The sequence below is a fragment of the Pseudorasbora parva genome, chromosome 7, assembly GCF_024679245.1.
Source record: "Pseudorasbora parva isolate DD20220531a chromosome 7, ASM2467924v1, whole genome shotgun sequence".
Classification (NCBI taxonomy): Eukaryota; Metazoa; Chordata; class Actinopteri; order Cypriniformes; family Gobionidae; genus Pseudorasbora; species Pseudorasbora parva.
In genome coordinates, this window is record NC_090178.1 from 22,625,993 (window position 1) to 22,647,231 (window position 21,239).

Below are 21,239 nucleotides of genomic sequence, written 5' to 3' on the forward strand. Positions count from 1 at the left end.
ATAAATCACTAAGCGCAGAAAGCTTGAGGCTTCACACTGATCTTGAGACAGTTTAAGGGGACACCTGTGGAGCGTGCCGTCGGCGGGAAGTTGCTCCAGTGCGCCTGCAGGGCTTGATGGCCCTGATTAGTCACAGCGACGTACATGCTGCATTGATTTTCATAGGCACTCATCATGGCTGAGTGATATAGTTTAAAATATGTCAGTATTCATATCAGTTGTAGTCCTTTGATATGTTTTTTGTCAGAAAAAAACATACTATTATTTTTTATTAAACAAATATAAAAATCTAGTTAAGAATAAAAGATTCAATAAGTACAATTTCAAATTTTAAATGAAAAACAGAAGAATTAATAATACATTTAAATTCTCCATAACTAAAACAGAAATCTACTGTTCATAACTTTTTTTCTCCAATAAATAAATATTAGTATTCAGAAAGGATGCATTAGATTGATCAAGTGACAGTTAAGACATTAATGGTAATATCTATCCTAATATATTAGGATCTATCCTAATGCTCTTATACAAGACAAGAAAGTAATGTGAAAAGTCGGATGACAATGAGAAAACCTAATTTTTTTTTGCCAAATAAAAGTGCATCATACGGAAGCCCTGAACGGCCATGGATAATATATATTTTTCCTGTGTTATGTCGTGATCACGAGTTAATTTTCCCGTGATCACGAGTTTCATTCTGAAATGCTGCACTGCACCCAAAGTCTACTGTTGCTGTAGCAACGAACGCAACTTTCACGCGCATCTGATCAACGGATATAAAACCGTGCGCTGGATCTTTCAGCAAAATCTTTGGTTCACTTAATAAAGATTTTATTTGTATAATTACCATGTTCAAATAATCAAAGAGCAGGGGGAGTGGCTTCAGAAGGATGGCAGATTATTCTGTTCTATTCTAACAATCGTTTAGTTTAGATTCAGCCCATTTTATTTTCCTCATTCGTTTGAAATAACATTACATAATTTGTTTTTTATTATGGTATCCTGTAGGATAGGCTGTGACTGGTATCATGTACGTTCCTTCCAGCCTTTATTCCATTAAAAAGAGGTGCAGTAGCCTACTCCATATTTCTAAAAACAAACTAAACGTTTAATCCAGTTAATATACAATCTAGAGAGGCTGTTTGAGTTCTGTGGTTTGCTACAAAGAAATGTACAAAATACAATCGTTTTAATTACACAGCATCACTAAATTAAATTAGACATTACATTTAGGCGATATATTGAGTGACTCAATGTGGGAAACTAATGGTTATTTAGGCTGCTGATTAAAATGGCATCTTATTGCACAAAAAGGTGCAAACAGAATACAGTGACATCAAAATGAGTTAAACAGTAAGTTTAGTATCACACCGAACGCTATTGCTAAAGCAAACTAATCACATTAGACCATTTAGTTAAAATAATTATAGCGATCATGAAAGGTCTTCAACGTGTTCAACCTGGACCAGTACAACACAGTAAGGTGAATAGGCTACCCTAGCAGTTAGTTAGTTCTATACTGCCACCTGTTGGCGCAGTTGTGTAACTTAGAAAATATGAACTCGTGATCACGACAAAACAACTTTTGTTTTCTCGAGATCACAAGTTAATTTTCTTGTGATCACGACATAAGACAGAAAAAAAAGTATTAAGCATGGCCGTTCAGGGCTTCCGTAGCATCAGAATTGTCACAATATTTATATTTAATTTTAAATTCCCAAGCAAAATCATGGCAGCTATATTATGAATATTCCAAACCTTTCATCCAATCAAATGCTTCCCAACTTTACAGCATGCAAAAAACAGTATGCCACCAGAGTAGTATTTTCGAATACATTTGTTTTCGAAAAAATATTAGTGGAAAATTCCCGGATGATCTACTACTTCCAGCAAGATTCTGAAGTGTTTAATGGATGGACACTTTACTATCCCATAAAGTCACCGTAGAAATTTATGAAAGGAGTTGATGAGATGCAACTGACGCTGGTAATAATGACAACAGGGTGGATGTAGTACATCAGGATTACATTCATACACTTAATTTTTTTAACGTTTGCGAAGTTTAAATTCAAAAGATGGACAGTGCTTGATTTTGGACACACTGCTAGTCTTATTAAAAAAAAAATTGATGGATGATAAACTTAGAGCACTTTGAAAAACCAAATAGAGATACATGTCTCTATTTTATATTTTGTGCAGGGTCTAGATATGAGGCAACACAATACCACACAGAGAGAAAAAAAGCTCTGCAAAGAGATCATCGCCAGAATAGTTCATGGTGGTCAGTTAATTTTCAAAGCCAGCATCAACTGAGATCAAAAACTCTTAAATGAATGTAGATAATTGGAAATGTAGCTATTGATTTGTTCCATTTTATGGAACATGATTGATTTCTTTTGTTGGTTTGAGGAAGGTTGGAGAACATGATGAGAATAGGTCATAGAAATGGCAGAAGCTTCCGGTTATCATGAGCATTTTTCCCTGAGTGCAGCTCATCTCAGAACCCTGAATCAGCATCTCTATTGGGTAAAAGGAATTAGTCAATTATGACATTACTTGGAATGGAACATTCTTTTGGAGTTTCCCAAATGCAAGTATTATAGAATCTAATATAAAGTGGCCATTTAACCAATTACACTACCATTCAAAGGTTTGGGGTCAGGTAGATTTAAAAAAAATGAAATTAATACTAATTCAGCAAAGATGTAATAAACAGACCAAAAGAGACAGTAAAAACATGTATGTTACAAAAGATTTGCATTTTCAATAATAAATGCTGTTCTTCTGAACTTTACATTTATCAAGCAATCCTGAAAAGAAAGTACGGTTTTCTTTTGCTGATAATAAGACATATTTCTGGATCATATTAGATCATTTGAAAAAAAAAAATGGTATTAAGTTTTTTAAAAGTAGTGTCCATTTAACCTAGATTAGTTTTAATAACCTTTTGTGACATGTTTAGCTGAAGAAGTGGGCTTAAATGCCACATTGCCACTTAGTTTTCCTTATGTAATGCAGTGACAATGTAGACTGGGTAAACCCAGCCTGATCTGTCAGTGATTGATTTCGCCCTGCAACTCTGTCTGGAAACCTGCAAATTAATTTCTACTGCTTCTGTTACACTTTTGAGGGAACCAATCACAGACTCGCCTATCCACCTGCCATGCTATTGGTAGGTTTAACACAATGACGGAAAGAGAAGCGATGTGTCATTGCCGTTGATTACGCCTCTTGTAGTCTGATTGGTTGAAGGACTATCCAATTGCGTACAGAGTAATTTGAATTATGCTTGTTTAACAAACCTCTTGTACAGTAGAAATACATAGCAGACCCCCCAGACAAATATTCAATCTTAAATTGAGCTTGGTTTGGTGATGACAAGACAAGTGACACTGATAAAGAATGTCCAGATAGTTTTTGGAGCCACTGTATAAGCTTAATAAGCTATGAAACTAATAAAACTCGATAATACAATGACCCGAAGGATTAAGACATTAAAATGCACTTATTGTTTTCCATTCGAAAGTGCTCTGGTCTATTGTGCTAACATTTAGTTTTGATAAAGGCTCGAAACCTTGATATTTAGAAATGATTCACAAGGCACACAGAAAAAATAATAATCTAAAAAGACACTCATGCGTACTGTATATAACGTGCACACAAACCAAGGCCAGAACAAAAATAGCTTGAAGTGTCAGAGGAGAGTGGCTGGATTTGGGACACACCCTGAGGGGGGCAGGGGATGGCTATTATTCTCTTTGATACTTGCTGCTTTTCAGGTTGACCTACAACCCTTAACATACATAAATTGTCATGTATTTTATTGCTGTTCCCAATACACACAAAGTAGTACAAACTAGTTCTGGATCAAAAATAAACTTTTGAAACTAACTGATTATCAGGTTTGATGTTTTGGTTTCAGATGACATTGAGAGCGGTCAAATCAAAAGGAATTTATGATTTGGTAAAGCTTAAGTACTGACACACAAAAGGTATTTTATTGATTCATTGTCATGTTCAGACTTGCATGGCATAACATTTCCTGACTATGACAGCCGTGTTTATAAACCAGCGATTAGCAACAATGTCTTGAAATATAAAACGATATTATGATGTGCACTGTGAGTGTGAACTTATTGAGAAGGAAATGTTTTCAATTAAATCTAATTATATAACAGTTCTAGTCCTCTGATTTGATTGGCTCATTGATGTTCCAAGAGAGTTGTTATTCTTTATGACACACTTTTGTATCATTTTCATTTGTCTATATTCGCATGTTCTAGACCAGAGCATGTGATTGGTGTGGAAGCAGATTTTGCCTGAAGAACGGGTTTTTGACAGTAGGCGTAAATGTTTTCTCTTACTCCATCAAAGCGGGTTTATCTCCCTAGCAAGGAAAAAAAACAGAGTGGAGCACTTTGAACTGCCAGTAATTTACTTTGCGCAAGTAAACTAATAAAGAGGCACTGGTAACATGCTGTACTCTGTTAGTCTGATGGTAACAAATTTCAAGGGAACGGCAGAATTACATGAAAATACTTCATTAAACCAGATGTGTTATGGTCACATGATGATGACAACATGATGGATGTAGTAGGTTCAGATTACATTCATTTAAAGCACCCTTATTATGCAATTTTAAAGGTCTCTTAAAACAGGTTTACATGCATGAAATGTAAAAAAATATTATAATAATTCTCTCATAATATACACTGCACATCACTCCATTCTTTAATGATTCTCAAATGACTCATCCGAAGATTCAGACTCTCTAAATCCCTACTTTCCACAAGCCTACTCTTCTCTGATTGGTCAGATGGCCCAGTCTGTTGTGATTGGTCTAGAAAGCTAATCGCATATTAACTGAACTTCAGCTGAGGCTTCCTCAGTCCTCAGCGATTGTACACACTCTAAAGACGTGCAATGTCATCCATTTTACCATATCAATCCAAGCATGATTCCGATGATGAAACATTGGAAGAACTAGATATTCAAGCCGAAACTTCATCGCAAGGATGACTTGAGCAGGAAGTTTCTTTGTGGTATGCTACTCAGTTTGACGTACATTCAGATGTTCCAACTGTAATTCCTCACCATCAGCATTAACAAGTGTATGTCCATCAACATAACCAATGTGTATCTTTCTAATTTATTGCGGTGCATATGTTGAAACTGCATCATTAGCTGCTTTTCCACCGTCGAGCTGAACGGTCATCATTGCGTAACCGTTCCATTCCGTGCCGATCCAGGCCAGCTGATACAATTCTGGTTTCATTTTCATTCAGATAACGGCCACTCTTTGGAATGTTACGCCGCATTCACACGGGGCGTAGGCGTTAACGCTTGACGGAGGGCGTGGCTGAAGCTGGGTGCTGACGCGATCGTCATAGTGACAACAGCCAATCACATTAACTTGCCGCTTGGACCAAAACACAACACAAAAAAGCACCTTTTTTGGTTGTATGTGCTAGTGCGATTGCCCGTGTAGTTGTTGTCAGCGTACTGCACAGGTGCACGAAGCTGTTAAGTACATTAAATCCTGAAAAAGCGCCGACAGCGGGAAGAATATCACATAGTGGTCCAGGAGCTGCGTCTGGATTTTTAACGGTCTATGGTCTGGATGGTTCACGGAGCAGTAATGAACGCAATTGGCTAGCGTCTGCTGTAGGATATTTGCATACGGCGATCTGATTGGATGACGCCTGCGCTGGCGCTTGAAAAGTTGAGAATTCTTCAACTTCTGCCGCTTGCAACGCGAGTGAAGCGCCGCGACGGAACCCACAATTCAGTTCGGCAACGGATGATGTCACCCATTCAAAGTAAATGGGAAGCGTTAACGCCTACGCCCCGTGTGAATGCGGCGTTATACAAAAGCATCAGTCGTTGCCTAGGTAACACAACAGTTTACTGATGATATGAGATGTAAATAACCACTGCATTATGAGGATGATAAGATTTTTAAATTTATTTTATTATCAATTTGTGTTTACATCACTCAACACAGAGTGAAATACAGAGAAACTGTAGCCAGGCGACAGATAAGTGACCAATCCTGAGTGTCGACATCACTTCACATATTCTATAAGCACGATGTAAGACGGTTAGACAACCGTGCTGAGAATTCCAGGGCGAGAACACTGTACTCATGCCGTGCCATACCGTACCAAGCTCAAGTGGAAACACAACTTGCACCGTTCCTTACCATTCTAAGAACCGTTAGGCCTGACGGTGGAAAAATGGCTATTAACTGTATCAGCACTAACGTGAATGACTGATGTAAGTTTAAAGTTTGTAAAACAAATCTTGCTCCATCCTTTATTATTACTCAAAGTAATAAGAAAAACAGATAATCTGCATTAATAGACATCATTTTAGGTGATAGTGTCCCACAGCTGATTAGCATTAATTGTCCAGTTAGCTTTAATATAAAACACAAAAGCTACTTATCTCGAACACCCAGTAGAAAATATACACATCAATAACTAATCATACTTGCAGCTTGTTCCTCAACTAAATAAAGTGGGTAGTATTTAATGGAAGTGTTTTGTAAATCCCATTTAGACTTTACAGAGATTTGAGAAGCAACCGTCAAAAAGTTATACTACCATTATATCGCTGTGGCAATTTTATCCACTGACTTTAATCACATCATCATTTGGAAGTGTTTATAAAGAGAATGTGCTTTTGCAGAGCATAAAACACCATCTTTTCAACATGTTCACAACACGAACCAGCTAGTGTTTATGTTGTTTACGGGGAGCCATTAAAGACCATAGACGGGCATTATACAAATGTGTTATGTATGCAGGTCACTGGCCTGGATGCCAGCCGAAGTCAGCCCCGCCCACAAAATTTGAGCTTGGGCAGTTCGGTCTGGACTTGATCCATTGAGGAGTCATTATGCCCGAACAGAAACTGTTCGGACCAATCAAACTGTCAGGGTGGGCTTTAGACGATGACGGACCGATAATGAACAGTAACGTAATCATGCACGTCATCAAAAGGTGCTTGGTTGAATTTGTTCAAATCCTAAACGGAGAGCTTGTTTGTATATGCATTCACCTTCACTGTTTCTCTCTGAAATGATGATCATGTTGGTAAGTACTCTGTGTATCCTTAAACTCTTTTTTTTACAACACCGGCAAAGATTGTTTATTCCAGCGTGCGTGCAGACAGGGTTGCCAAGTTTTTACAACAAAACCTGCCAACTACCAGCCCAAAACAATAGCTTCTCGGGTTTTCTCCGGGAAAAAGGGCGTTTGGGGAGTAAAATGTGTTATTTTGGCAAGGTTGCCTACAAAATTTGCATTCCTGGGTCCATATATCACACAATTGAGGTCGCTTCAACCCGTGGATAAAACGCAGATTTGGCAACACAGCGCATTTGAGTTGTGTTGAACATTTGACAACTACCATTATGCGTCGCTTCGTTGCTCTGATTTGTTGTAGGTCTATCAAAATAAGGTCTTTCCTGGTTCGGTTGAAACACGCCCAAATAATCAAAGCCCAATGGAGCAGTATCAGACTCATATTCTGACTAGAATTGAGTATGACCACGTCAGGCTAGAAAAAAAAAGCATAACAGGAGCACTTTAACACAAATTTATACTATACAGAAAATATATTTTTTTAACTGTTGCAACCTTCTCAGGGACTATGCGGCAAACACTGTCTTGGGACAAAACCTCTATCACTCGTCTCTATATATTGTTCTCTGCTACCCTGACAAGGCAGACCCACATCAAGATGTTTGGTCTGGAAACTCACCATAGACAGAGCTCAATCCGAGGGGCGGGATAAACGGTTGTCTTTCAAACTCCCTCTGCACGCGATAGGATAGTGCTACACCAACCAGAGCAACGTGAAGCGGAGCTTGTTGATAGATTAAACAGTCACTGTATCCGGTCGGCAAAACTTTGAACACATCTTCCCTTTTAAGAATGACTTCAGTGCTGTTCTTTGTTTTTTTTCTCAGAGAAAAGCTTAACTCCAAGTCTTCCAGAGTCGTGGTCAAAGCTGATTCGAAAGACCACCGTTCACCAGCTTCTGTGTTTACTAGTAGCACGCAAGCGCAACTCTGCCGTCACTTTATTAAACCCCACCCACTGACTGTATACACAATGTGATTGGCCCGACCAGTTTTGAGAGTTGCTAGATGACACTCGAGGCAGATTCGATTTTCTGCCGCTAGGGATCATCTAGATTTCTAGGCTAGTTCTATGCCAGTGTTGTGAGAAATCAGGGTCCTCCCTCAAAATTGGGTCTCCATTAAGACCTTAAAAGCAATCCCATTGGCTCAAATAACTTTTAAAGGGGTACTTGCAATTACAATTCCTGCAAATGTATGTTAAATTAACATTAATGTCCAGTTTAGTTAGCTTATATAATGACATAGCAAACAAATATCTAATTAACCAAATAGCTTAGCCTATACATAATGCATTTGCATGTACCCTACATGTATTTACAACAATCTTGTCGTTCCATAAGTGTCAAAAGTCCATATATTACAGTTTTAAACGCATGATGTAATGTTCAATTATTGTATTAACATTTTTATTATTGTTTATAAACCATTAAATTCCATTGTGCACTATATAGCAAGCAAGTAGCCTATACTTCAAATCAATGTCGTCTGTATCTAATAACTAGTTGATGGAGATTGTCATAACACTGCTTTCTGTCTTGCTTGTTGACAGGTAAAGCTTAATGTTTTGGTTTATTTTGGGAGAATTTTTACTGACTGAGATAAAATAAACAAACAAACTGACCATTTCTCAGAGATATGCAAGTTAATGGATATTTCTGTTTTTTTTTTTACAGTGCTGTTGCTGTATACCAAAGCATGCTGATAACGATCGTTAGAAAACTCAATTACAAACTCAAATTCACAACAAAATGAGACCCACAGTTGGAGTTGTTAAAAAAGATATTCAATAGTTAATTGACAAGACAGTTACAAACAGATACAACAGTCAAGTCAGAAAGAAATCGACACCTTTCATGGCGCGACTTGCAATAGAGGGACCAAAGGTTAAGCGCCTAACTGGTTCGTCGACCTTAGTGAACAAATGGGAAGCGATTTCTGGAAAACACTTTGACAGAGGAGGAGAAAAAGAAAATCAACTGGGGAATTCCGTGTACGTGGTTTCATTTTCATTGAAAGGGAATCTGCAGGTTTGTGTGTGACAGGTTGAGCGGTCGCTATAGGTGGGAAGTAAACAGGAGGACGGGATCACGAGCACCATCTGTTTGCATTTCAACTACCGGGACAGGACCCAACATCGGGGAAATCCGTCCGGCCACACACACAAAACCGAACTTTGTCGTTAAATACTACAATCAAAACAATCAAGGTGACACGACAAGGTAAATAAGTCCTCCACTCACCGGTAATTCCACACTGACATCCGATCCGTCCAGCAGCAGGACTCTGCATGTGATGGCGTCTTTGCTGTTGCCCGCAGCGGGGATGTGGACTACGGCTCCCCCGGTCACAACGGTCGGCGCGTGAATCACCTGCTGCTGGTGAGCCTGCAGCACGGTGTTTCCGCCTCTGCCGGTCCCGTCCAGCTCGTCTGATGTCCGAAAGCGTCGCTTTGACCGACGGCTAAACGTCCTGCGCAGAAAGCCCATCATCTTTTCCCCGCGAGACAGCGCTTTAATAAAACTGCACCGATACCGGACTGCTCACGAGGAAGGCATCCAGCTGTTTCCCAGGCTTTCCGCGACGAAGAAAGGCGGCGTCTACCGGACTGAAGCGTGCAATGTAGAAAGGACAAGTCGGGATACGGCGACCTGTCACGAACGCCGTTCCTCGTGGCGTACGGGCGAGAAAAGAGGAGCGCACCTGCCAAAAGCCACGGGAATATACTCCGGTCCTTTCGCTCGTTTGATCTTTGTTTCAATAAAAAAGTAATTGCGCTTTAATTAAACTTCTTCTCGTCCTCACCGAAGTCCAGGTTCTGCTGAATGATGGCGCGTTAGTTCCTTTCGGTTACTGACCGAAACTGATGTACCTCTCAGGTAAGTCAACCAGAGGAACTGGCCAGGCAACCTGTTCTGCGCAAGCGTTAAATCTCAGAGCAACACTCAAAACTTTTTTTCCTCTTTTCGAGTCGGTGTACGCGAGGTAGCGCTACCTGCTGGTAAACCAACCTAGTGATCAGGGTGAGGTTACCTTCACGCGAGCCAGCGTCACTGAATTCCCCAGCAACGACTACAAATCAAGCAGCCTTCTGCTATAAGGAAACATTATGCGCCAATCGTCAGCATTTCACGCACGCTCATTCGCGCTCCCACCCAAGCCATCATCATGAATAAGAGAAGAGGCACAACGTGATAAGAATTACACATTTTATTTATTTATTAACAGAAGTGAATTTAATCATTCTAATAGTGGACTTGTTAATGTAATAGTCGATCTCACAAAGTAGTGTCCAGGTCACATTTTATTACCAAAATCAAAAGGAAAACAAAAATTATATTTTGTATTAAGACAGTAGTTTACACTTCTTTTCAGGACAATTAAGCATCTCCATTTCTCATGACAAAATACAAAGTCTCATTATAATTACTGTAACATAAATTTAAAAAAAAACTGAATCATGGTATCATTTGTTGTACATCCTTTAAATAAAATGGATTGATTTTAATTAAATAATTGCAAAAACCATTACTGTACAATGCATAAAGACAACATCAGATTAATGTATAAACTGGGGGGGGGGGGGGGGGAGACATGCTTAATTGCTCTGCAAATAAAGAGAAAACTTGAGGAGTCCTTAAAGTAGATGTTTTTATTTTATGTTTAAATTTTGTTTAACATATTTATTTTTCTCCTCTTGGTTTTGGGGTCTAATGTGACCTGACCATTTCATGACAAATTTCGTGAGATTCACCTAAATATAGCACTTGGTGCGTATGTGGGACCAGGAAAGACCTATAAGCTTATACACGTCAAAGTGCTTTATGTTCTTCCTTGATCCGCACAGCTGTCAGGAGAGCCACAGCAAGAGAAGAGATTGTCCATCCATCTTTATCCAGACCCACCCTCTACTCCCTGCCCCTTTTCATCCGTCTTTATTGACAGTCGAATCACAGCAGCAGAGATTCTTCCTTTACTTCCATGTTTTAAAAAAATCCTCTCCTGTCCATCTCTTCTCATCAACTATTAGATGTTGAGCTCTGTTTGAATCTCTCTCTGTACACCCTCAGAATGGCCTCACACACAAAGGTAAACTGGCACTGAAAAACAAACAAGCACAAACAATAAGTAATAATGGTATATCAAATAAAATATTAAACCTTCTGATCTTTAAAAGTCATTTTAGCCATTCAGAGTATGATCAGGTATCACTTTTGAGCCTTTCCCATAGTTCAAAATTAATTTTTTTCCCTTCATGTGTCTGGCTGCATACAAAAATCATATGGTCTTTTGATAGGTACTTCTTTTGAATAAAGTACATTGTGACTGCTTTGAGTGCCTAGAAAAGCGCTATATAAATCGAACGCATTATTATAAACAGTTGTCTTTCAAAGTCCCTCTGCAAGCAATATGATAGCACTACAACCAACCAGAGCAAGGTGAAGCGGAGCTAGTTAACAGATTAAACTTCTGCTGTAACTGTTCGGCAAAACTCAGAACACATCTTCCTTTTTTAAGAATGACTTCAGTGCCGTTCGTCGTCGTTTTCTCAAAGAAAAGCTCAACTCCTAGTCTTCCAGAGTCACAGCCAAAGCAGACTCGAAAGACCGCTGTTTGCCAGCTTCCTTGTTTTCAAGTAGCACAGCTCTGCCGTCATCATGCTAAGCCCGCCCACCGACTCTATACATGATGTGATTGGCCTGACCAGAGTTTGGTTTTTGCCAACTTGCAATCCAACGAAGAGTTGCTAGACAACCCTGGCTGCAAATTAGATTTGCTGCCGCTAGGGTGCGTCTAGATTTCTAGGCTAAGGTCATCCAGGTACTTTTTGCCTACTGATCATAAATACAATGAATTTGGACATAGTACTTTTTTTTCCATACATTTAAATCGGCCACTATATAGTAGGGAAGTACGCAGATACAGCCATTGCATTTTTTATATATATTATATATATATATATATATATATATATATATATATATATATATATATATATATATATATATATATATATAAAATGGGTGTTGGAAGCAAATAAAAAGTAGGTGGGCAAATCGATCAGATGTTCGAATCTGCCTTTTGCCACACTTGCTCTACTCCCTTTTCCCCATCACATATCAGATCGGAAAGGCATTTATTTTTTTAATTAAAATTGAGGAAATACTAGAAAAGGGGAAAAGTGGGAGGGTTTTGTCCCACCCACACAAAATGGTTATGAGACACACACATATACACACACACACACACATATATATATATATAAAATGACAATATATAATTCTTTGTGATTTAATAATTCATGTCCATCAAAAAGAATTGTGATTTGTTAACTTGAACAGAATGGCATTGGCTTAAGCAATTATGAGTTTTAGGCAATGCTATAAGTTTGTTAACAGAGAGAACAGTTAAAACTTTTGAAAAACTGTTTGTTGGTGCGAAATGACATTTCAACTTTGTGAAAAAAAAGTTTCACATGTGTATGTCTGTGTGTGCGTTCATACCGATGTCTGAACCAGCATGGCCCTCTGTTCTCTCATCAAAGTAATGATCTCTAGGGGATACACTGGCTTTTCCTTCTCCATCAGTGTCATGGCGGTCTCCATGGTGATCAACACACCCGTCCGTCCTATTCCAGCACTGCAGAAAAACATTCTCTCAGCAAGTGAACACCTGATAATATCTTTGTGTTTATGTGCTGGAAGTCCCCTCACCTGCAGTGGACCATAAGAGGCACTGACTCCCCTCTCATACTTCTCATTGACTGGACAAAATCCAGGAAGTCTGAGGAATCTTCTGGTACCCCATGATCTGGCCAGGCAACATACTGCAAATGGGTGATCGAGCGTTGCTGTCCTGACTGTTAAAAAAAGAGAAGGAGAAAGAGAGAGACAGGGCGAGGCTGAGTGCAAGAGAATGCTTGAATGAGTTTGCAAAAAAAACAGACAAGTCTAAACATGTTTGCGTTTTGCCTTATGTGGAAGGATATTTATATGGAATGTTCCTAGAGTGAGAGAATTAGGGCTTTTGCACTACATGTAAATCTAAATGAGTTTCAGTGACGTAACTAGAATTAAATAATATTAATGCATTGTGATTACCCATTTACTTCACATTATCATAATTGATTAATGGATAAAATACGGAAAGGTTTGTACACGTTTTCTGTCAAGATTTTCACATCGGTCTCTGCCTTTATAAATGGGAAGGATGATGTCCATTGCATTTAGAAGCAAATCAGATCGCACATATATTTTATAAATGAGACTCCAGCTTCCTGTCATTTTTAAAACACCATTTCAGCTCAGAATTACCCAAATATGCTGACATTTTAATTTCCCCTTCAGCTCTTTCATGATCTTACAAGTGGGTGAGATAAAGAAATGATCTTTAAGTTCTTGAATATGAGTCACAGTCTGAAGGCCAATGTGAAAAAAATAATTTGGTTATTGTGACAAATCGGGCAGAAAGGAATAATTGGTTCGCAAGCTGTGTGGTATGAACACTCACACACTGGCATTTTTCCTGTACCCCCCAATCATCTCTTTCCTCTCTCTTTTTCTTTATTTTTTTCCATCTCAGACACACACATACCCTATATGGACAATAAATGTGTGATGTAACCTCCGTCTGCTGTCCGTGCTGAGATTAACTCCCACCAACAGAGACAACAGATGGGTCTCCGTTCTCCAGCAATGATAGATTGTTTGTGAAAGTGTGAGCATGTATGTGAATGTACATGTAAGTGCACGCTACTATGCTCTTGACCAGAGCAGTACGCAACCTGCTTGCCATGTTTACTGTCACAAACAAATGCTCCTACACATTGACACTCTCACATCAAGTTCACATAAAGATGCTAAAAGCCCAAATTCTGTTTTAAATGAAACATTACACTTCAGCGTGATATGACCGACAGAGCATGAGTAAAATTACAAATGTTTACATAAGAATCAGAATTTTGCCAAAAATAAGACTAGGATTAAAAACAGAGAGACCTTTTAAATCCTGACCACAGAAACAGCTGTGGGTAATTTATTTAATTTGAACTTACTTAGTTTAAAACCTCTCTCTTGTGATGTATTTCCTGTTGAAACAGGAGGTTTTTGGAGGGATATATCAACACTTGGAACTGTGACTGAATTTGGAATGTCATACTACTTTTTCTATTTCTTTCTATAAAGATAAAGATATGGCATAAATAGTAAGAATATTATGATAGTATACTATTAAAAATTTAAACATCCCAACATTCTAGCCTATTTCTGACATACAGGATGGAATGGTATATACTAGGGCTTAATAGCAGGAAAAAACAAAAAACAAAAATCACATGGTTCACTCAGAGCAGAATCGATATTTTAGCGTTTCCATTACATTACAGTAATTAAACATTACGGTTCCAAAAACGGTTTGATTGGAAAAAAATACCGGTCAATAACGTTATTTTAATAGTCCCCGACCCGTTGTTAATAGGCATACCTCTGGTAAAATAAAATTACAAATATATTTGCAACAGGGCTAAACAAGAGTGTAAAACATACAAATGTGTATACAAGCACAAACAAACACGCATCAATTGCAAAGACATAAAAGCAGTTCATGCATTAAAAAAGTACAAATTTCGCATTCAGTAAAGTCATACATAGGCCACATTAAGACACAAGACCTAACATTTAGGCAGGAAACAAAAATCCAAAGGCAGCAACATGACCATGTCACATCCCAAATACATCCCATCTGTTAGATTAATGTGTGCAGTTATAATTGTCGGACAACCAGTTTTTAAGGTGTGTAGTAAAGGAGGAATACGTATGTATGTCTTTTATTTTAATGGGCAATGAGTTCCAATTTCGTATTGCTATAACAGAAAATGAGAATTGACCAAATGTGCTTTTCCTGAATGGGAGAAGGTCACCTCGTGTAGTGCTTCTGGTGCTCTAGCTACTATTATTACGTTGAATTATGAATGAGTTTAAAGGAGCAGGAGCAGTCTTATGCAAGATTTTATAGACCAGACAGATATTTTTATATTTGATTACACTTCCCAGCTTAGCAGTTTGTAGTTATTAAAGGTGGGGTAGGTGCTATCTGGTAACCGTTGTTGATATTTCAAATCACCAAAACAAACATGCCCCTACCCCAAAAGGGTCTCGCCCCTATTTTGATAGCGCCGCCCCACACATATGTAAACCCATAGGCATCAACGGCTATGGCAGAATCTCTTTGTATCTAATCCAGGTCGAATATTCAATGAAAAAGTCATCCCTTCTATCACAAAAACACAAACCCTTCTTGTGAACAACTCAATAGTACACGAGCAAGACAGTCCAACTAACGAACATATTACAATTATGACCAGATTAGAGTCATAGCGATCACAAAATCACAAACTGTTCTCATGAACAACTCTATAGCACGAGCCAACAGTCCAGCTAACGACATATTACAAACAATTATGACTGGATAAGGGTTATATAGATCATGAAAATAGTAAACAAACATATATTAGGAGTATAGTATCTTACTTGTCGGAGACATTGTGTGAGCTGATGCTTGAAGCACACAGTGAAGAGATTTGGATGCTCCATACGGTGTGGAAATGAACGTGTCTTTATCATCGCTTAAGTGAGACACAATACGATCGCAAATGGACTAACAAGTGAACATGACACACGAGCATAGTCAAGCAGCATATATTAGGCTAGTTCTCGGCTAATGTCAGTCATGTGTTACTCGTGTGTTTTGAATAATGACGTGCACAGAGTGAGAGCGAGCGCTCTTCTCACCAACAACAGTAGACATGCCCCATACCTGCTGATTGGCTACAAGTTTGTTATTCCACTCGGCCCGTGTCCTTTTTCTAAAAAGGTTTTGAAATAACACTTATCCCACCTTTAAGGATAATACAATGATGTGAACCGTTAGGCTTCTGGTCCAAGATTTTAAAGGTCCCGTTCTTCGCGATTCCATCTTTCAAACTTTAGTTAGTGTGTAATGTTGCTGTTAGAGCATAAATAATAAATGTAAAATTATAACGCTCAAAGTTCAATGCCAAGCGAGATATTTTAACAGAAGTTCCCTTTCAAAGCCTACAGCGAACAGCCGGTTTGGACTACAGCAGGAAGTGCAGGGATGTAATGACGTCACTAGAACCGTTTGTTGACTAACCCTCCACCCACAAGAACACGCAAAATAGGGGGCGTGGTTTTGTTGCTCTCCCACATGGATTCAGCACTTGCATCTCCCTGTTATAGTAAGAGGCGGGACCTTTCCGGGCAAAGTGCGCTAAGCTGCTGTCCAATCACAACACAGGAAGCGCTGGCCCAATCAGAACTTGTTACGTGTACAGATAAGTAAATTGTGTGAAAAATACTGTTTTTTTTACACGCGAAACATGAACTCATGTTATATTGCACACTGTAAACATAATCAAAGCTTCGAAAACACGCGAAGAATGGGACCTTTAAGAGTTTTTTTTTAATAAAGTATCACCAAATTTAGCCTATACTTTAAACAAATATGTATGAATAAAGACTTATTTTCACTCAAAAATAAGATATGTGATAATTAAACTTCTAAAATTAAATAATAATTATAACCACAACAGAAATACCTGCATTAATTACAAAACAGCTGGAAAAATACTGGCCTGTATTAATGGACCGTTAAACAATCGAAAGTTTGCCCTCTTGTGCCTAATTCTTTTCAGAAGAGTGATAACATTCTTTGTATATAACTTTTCCAACAGGACTTGTTTTATAAATGACATGAATAAAAAAAAATAAACTAGATAACCATTGCTCTTTTAAATGCACCGACAACTGCTAATTTCAAAGCAAACACTGCGCAACACGTTCTTACACATTTGATCACATAATCAAATTCAGTCAGCGAATAAAGCTTGATCATTTAATGCAATATAACATTGTAAAACTACAACAACATTTCTACCATTTAATACGAAGCATCAACATATATTTTTTTGTCTATGATCAACAGTCTAAATAGAAAACAGGCTACCTGAAAGAATATAGGAAAAATAGCCTACTTGGATGGGAACAAACTAAATCCACAAACTACCCTAAATCAGACTATTTGAGGTTAAAATGCGTACTGCCTCCAATACCTGCGCATGCACTGAAGACCTTAGTGAGGAAAGAACGTACTTGAGGCAGGAAAATGCATGCTCTAAACTGACTTGCATTGCGTTATCGGGTAGTGCAATTACATTAGATGACTGCTGTTCGGGCATTTCACTCACGCTTGATGTCAAAATCCCACGCTGTAGTACTCGCTGTAGTAGCTCATGATTGGTCACTGCCAAATTAAAATATTAAAGAGAACGATAAAATAATGTTATTAACCGGTTAATGGTTCAAATAAACGTTTCTGTTCAGAAGGAATAAAATCGATTTTGGTTTCGTTTTCATTTTTGTTCCTTTTAAAATTTAGTTTGTTTCCAGTTTTTGTTTTCGTTCCTTGAAACGGTTCAGAGCCCTGGTACATACGCTCACCATTTACTCATATACATGTATAACTGTACAGTATACACTTACTCATATATAGTATAAGAATAGTATTGGTATACTGATATGTTATTCTGAATTCATCCATGTTCTGTTACTACAGTGTAAAAAATATTGTAGGTTTAAATTAAAAAAGTAAGTAACCTGGTTGCCCTAATTTTTTTAGTTTATTCAAATTTTACATTTGAGTAGATACAATGAAGAAAATGTGTTAAATAAATAGAAACTCAAAATATTATTGTATCTGAACCACATACAAAAATTAGCTAAATCATGAAAATAGCACAATTTGGCATGTTTCACTGCGTTTTCGCAAATTAAACACACAATTACCCAAATATGCGTAGAAAATATTTTAATAATATTTTAATAAAGGTTGTAGATTCTCAAAAATGTTCATTGCATTAACTCTTTAGGTAATTACAACCAGGTAACTTATTTTTTAAATATTTTTTACAGTGAAGCATACTAGCACACTATTTTTCTATTATAAAGATATAGGCTGCATCTGAAATTGCGTACTATTAAAAGAAACATGCTAGTAATAGTCAGAATTTTGTCATGTGGTTTGTGGCTAGCACACTATTCATTCAATACTTCCCTTCTAAAGATATAGTATAAGAATAATAGCATGCTAGTAGTAGCTGTAGAAGTGTTCTACTTTGAATTCAGTCAGGACATTCTCATTCTAGAGAGCATTTGATGGGATAAAAATAGTGTGGGATGATGTTTTCCGAAGGGTAAAGAGTGTACAGTTGTAAAAGTGTGCATATGCTAAAAGTGATTTCTCAACTGGCATATAGATGACTTAAAATAAACCACAAACTCTCATTTTGAATGCAAGTGGTCTTTAACAGCATATATTCAGTAAGCGTTGCATGCTATACGTTTGTTCTTCCTGAAGCTCACAGGGGTGGTGTCCATCTAAAATCTAAAAAGTATGTCTGCTGTTATTGTTACCTGAGTATTTTTGAGTGTTAGTTCTCGGGTAACGTATGCCAGGTTGCACTCCTCTGAGTGACAGCACACCTGAAGATACCCATAATCCCTCACTTCAGGGGGATGAGGCCAGTATTGGTGGCACTTGGTCTGTGGAAATAGAAAAGAGATTACTGAGCACAGCATAAATAATAAAATAAAAAAAACACACACACAATTGTGCTCACTCTCTCCCTCACACAGAGTTTATTAAATCATCTCTTTGGAAAAGAATGCAGAGTGCTTGGTTACCAAGCAACAGTCAAGCCGAGCCGAAGAATACGGAACTCACAATAAGCTGTCCTTGGGGGACTGGAGGTGTGTGATGGGTATCGTCTGATTAGGTGTTATGTGTGTGCGTGTTTGTAAGCGTTTTTCTGTCGTAAAAGTGAGTTCAGGACTAGAGTGAGTTTGAAGTGTTTATTAATATTGCAGTACATTGTAACTCACATTGTGTGTAGTATTTAACCCTTTTCGTTTCATGTGTGTGGAGAACACGTGTGTGCAAATGCGTTGAAGTACCCGTCCTCTCTCAGTCAGTGTGGTTAGCATGATGATGACACTGACATCCTGCTCCCACACACTCCTCCAGAAGTGTGTACAGGTGTGCGGTAGTGGACCCTGAGCTGCAATGTACCGCAAAACACAACCTGCTGGCTCAGTCTGTCTCACACACACACATACACACACACACACACACACACACACACAACCAAGTCTTCAATGTGTCATCCAGAGCCACCTTTTCTATTCACGAGTAAAATGAAACAATGAAAAATGTAATATTAAATAGAAATAAAATGAGGTAGACAGATAATGTTCCATACCTTCACATGACTGGCATTGATATAATCATCCCCCTCCTCTTGCAGAACCACCCTGGTGATGTCATCTGAAAGGAAAGTATGAACGAACAAAGAATGAGGAAGAGGGATTTGCGGATTATGTGAAAACACCTCCTCAGAGTAGTTTTAAAGAGCATTACGCTTTATTCGCAAATCGAAAGCTTATACACAAATGGATAAAATGATACATTTGACCTTAGCCCTAATCTAATACAGTGTGGTAGCTTTGTTTAATCTCATCATGGTCTTCCAGTAGCCACTCTCTTGTTGTAAAACACAACCTTCCTGAAAATAATTTTTGAATTTTCAAACGTTCTTTTGAACTTTTGAATGTTTTTTGAACTTCAGATTGACTTTCAAACCCAAAAAAACATGTTAATGATAAATTATTAGTGTAAAGTTACAGTTCTGGATGCTGTTCAATACCATGATCCAGCCATGCTAAAATACTAAATAGTGTAACAGCTATAATGCAAAGCATATGCTTACCTAGCATTTATGCACTTGCCTATATATAAAGTGAATTACATTGCATTCAAACTTTATCAGTTGCTATATTGCTGCTTTTGTATCACTTTACAGCACTGATACAGATGTCTACTAACCTCAGTGAGGTTAGTCATATATATAGTCAAAAGAGTGAATTTATAGTCAAGACTATATATTCTAGAAGAGGGATGCCACTTAATGGAGTAGCTTGAAGTTTTAATGCATTTAAAATAAACTAGGGTTGGGTATTGACAGATTTCACAAATAGATTTTCAATTTAGTACAGACACATTTGGGTATACAACGATCAGGCATAACATTGTGCACTTTGAGGTGAAGTGAGTAACACTGATTATCTCTTTATCACGGCACCTGCTAGTGAGTGGGATGTATTAGGCAGCAAGTGAACATTTTGCCATCAAAGTTGATTTGTTAGAAGCATTGAAAAAAAGGGCAAGCATAAGGATTTGAGTTAGTTTGACATGGTCAAAATTGTGATGGCTGGGCAACTAGGTCAGAGCATCTCCAAAACTGCAGCTCTAGTAGGATGTCCCCGGTCTGCAGTTGTCAGTATCGATGTGTGAAAAGTGGTCCAAGGAAGGAACAGTGGTAAACCGGCAAAAAGGTCATAGGTTGCCATGGCTCATTGATGCAGCGAAGGCTGGCCCGTGTGGTCCGATTAAACAGATGAGCTACTATGGCTCAAATTGCTCAAGAAGGTAATGCTGGTTCTGATAGAAAGGTATCAAGAGTATAGTGCATTGCAGTTTGTTGCATATAGGGTTGCATAGCCGCAGACTAGTCAAGGTGCCCATGGGTCACCCTGTCCACTCCTGAAAATTCCAACACTGGCATTAGAACTGTGTCGCTTTCATGGGGGACACATGGCACCAGGATGGGAAGAAGACAAGTTGGCGGAAGCAGTGTGATGATTTGGGCAATGTTTTGCTGGGAAACTTTGGATCCTACCAACATCCATGTGGATGTTACTTTGACACGTACCACCTACCAAAGCATTGTTGCAGACCATCTACACCCTTTTATGGAAACGGTATTCCCTGGTGGCTGTGGCCTCTTTCAGCAGGATAATGTGCCCTGCCACGAGGCGAAAATTCAAGAATGGTTTAAGAGCAAAACAAGGTTGATTGAGAGATTGAGGTGTTTGACTTGGCCTCCAAATTCCCCAGATCTCAATCCAATCGAACATCTGCGGGATGTGCTAAACAAAACAATTCCAATCCATAGAGGCCC

At 38.3% G+C, this 21,239-nt stretch overlaps 2 protein-coding genes across 3 annotated transcripts in view; both read right to left on the reverse strand.

The window, feature by feature from the left end:
* The window catches only part of epb41l4b (erythrocyte membrane protein band 4.1 like 4B), a 36,473-nt gene extending 26,257 nt beyond the window's left edge, over positions 1–10,216 (reverse strand). Inside the window, exon 1 of the mRNA XM_067448637.1 lies at positions 9,391–10,216. Coding sequence (XP_067304738.1) covers positions 9,391–9,639 — 249 coding nt within the window. The 5' untranslated portion in view covers positions 9,640–10,216. The remainder of the gene's footprint in view (positions 1–9,390) is intronic.
* A 126-nt stretch (positions 10,217–10,342) lies between these two features.
* The window catches only part of ptpn3 (protein tyrosine phosphatase non-receptor type 3), a 31,192-nt gene continuing 20,295 nt past the window's right edge, over positions 10,343–21,239 (reverse strand). For both annotated transcript variants that reach the window (XM_067448635.1, XM_067448636.1), the window contains exons 21-26: positions 19,482–19,546; positions 19,177–19,317; positions 18,637–18,765; positions 12,862–13,007; positions 12,652–12,787; positions 10,343–11,247 (exon numbers count right to left, since the gene is read on the reverse strand). In XM_067448635.1, the coding sequence (XP_067304736.1) occupies positions 11,167–11,247; positions 12,652–12,787; positions 12,862–13,007; positions 18,637–18,765; positions 19,177–19,317; positions 19,482–19,546 (698 nt within the window). In that variant the 3' untranslated portion in view covers positions 10,343–11,166. The remainder of the gene's footprint in view (positions 11,248–12,651; positions 12,788–12,861; positions 13,008–18,636; positions 18,766–19,176; positions 19,318–19,481; positions 19,547–21,239) is intronic.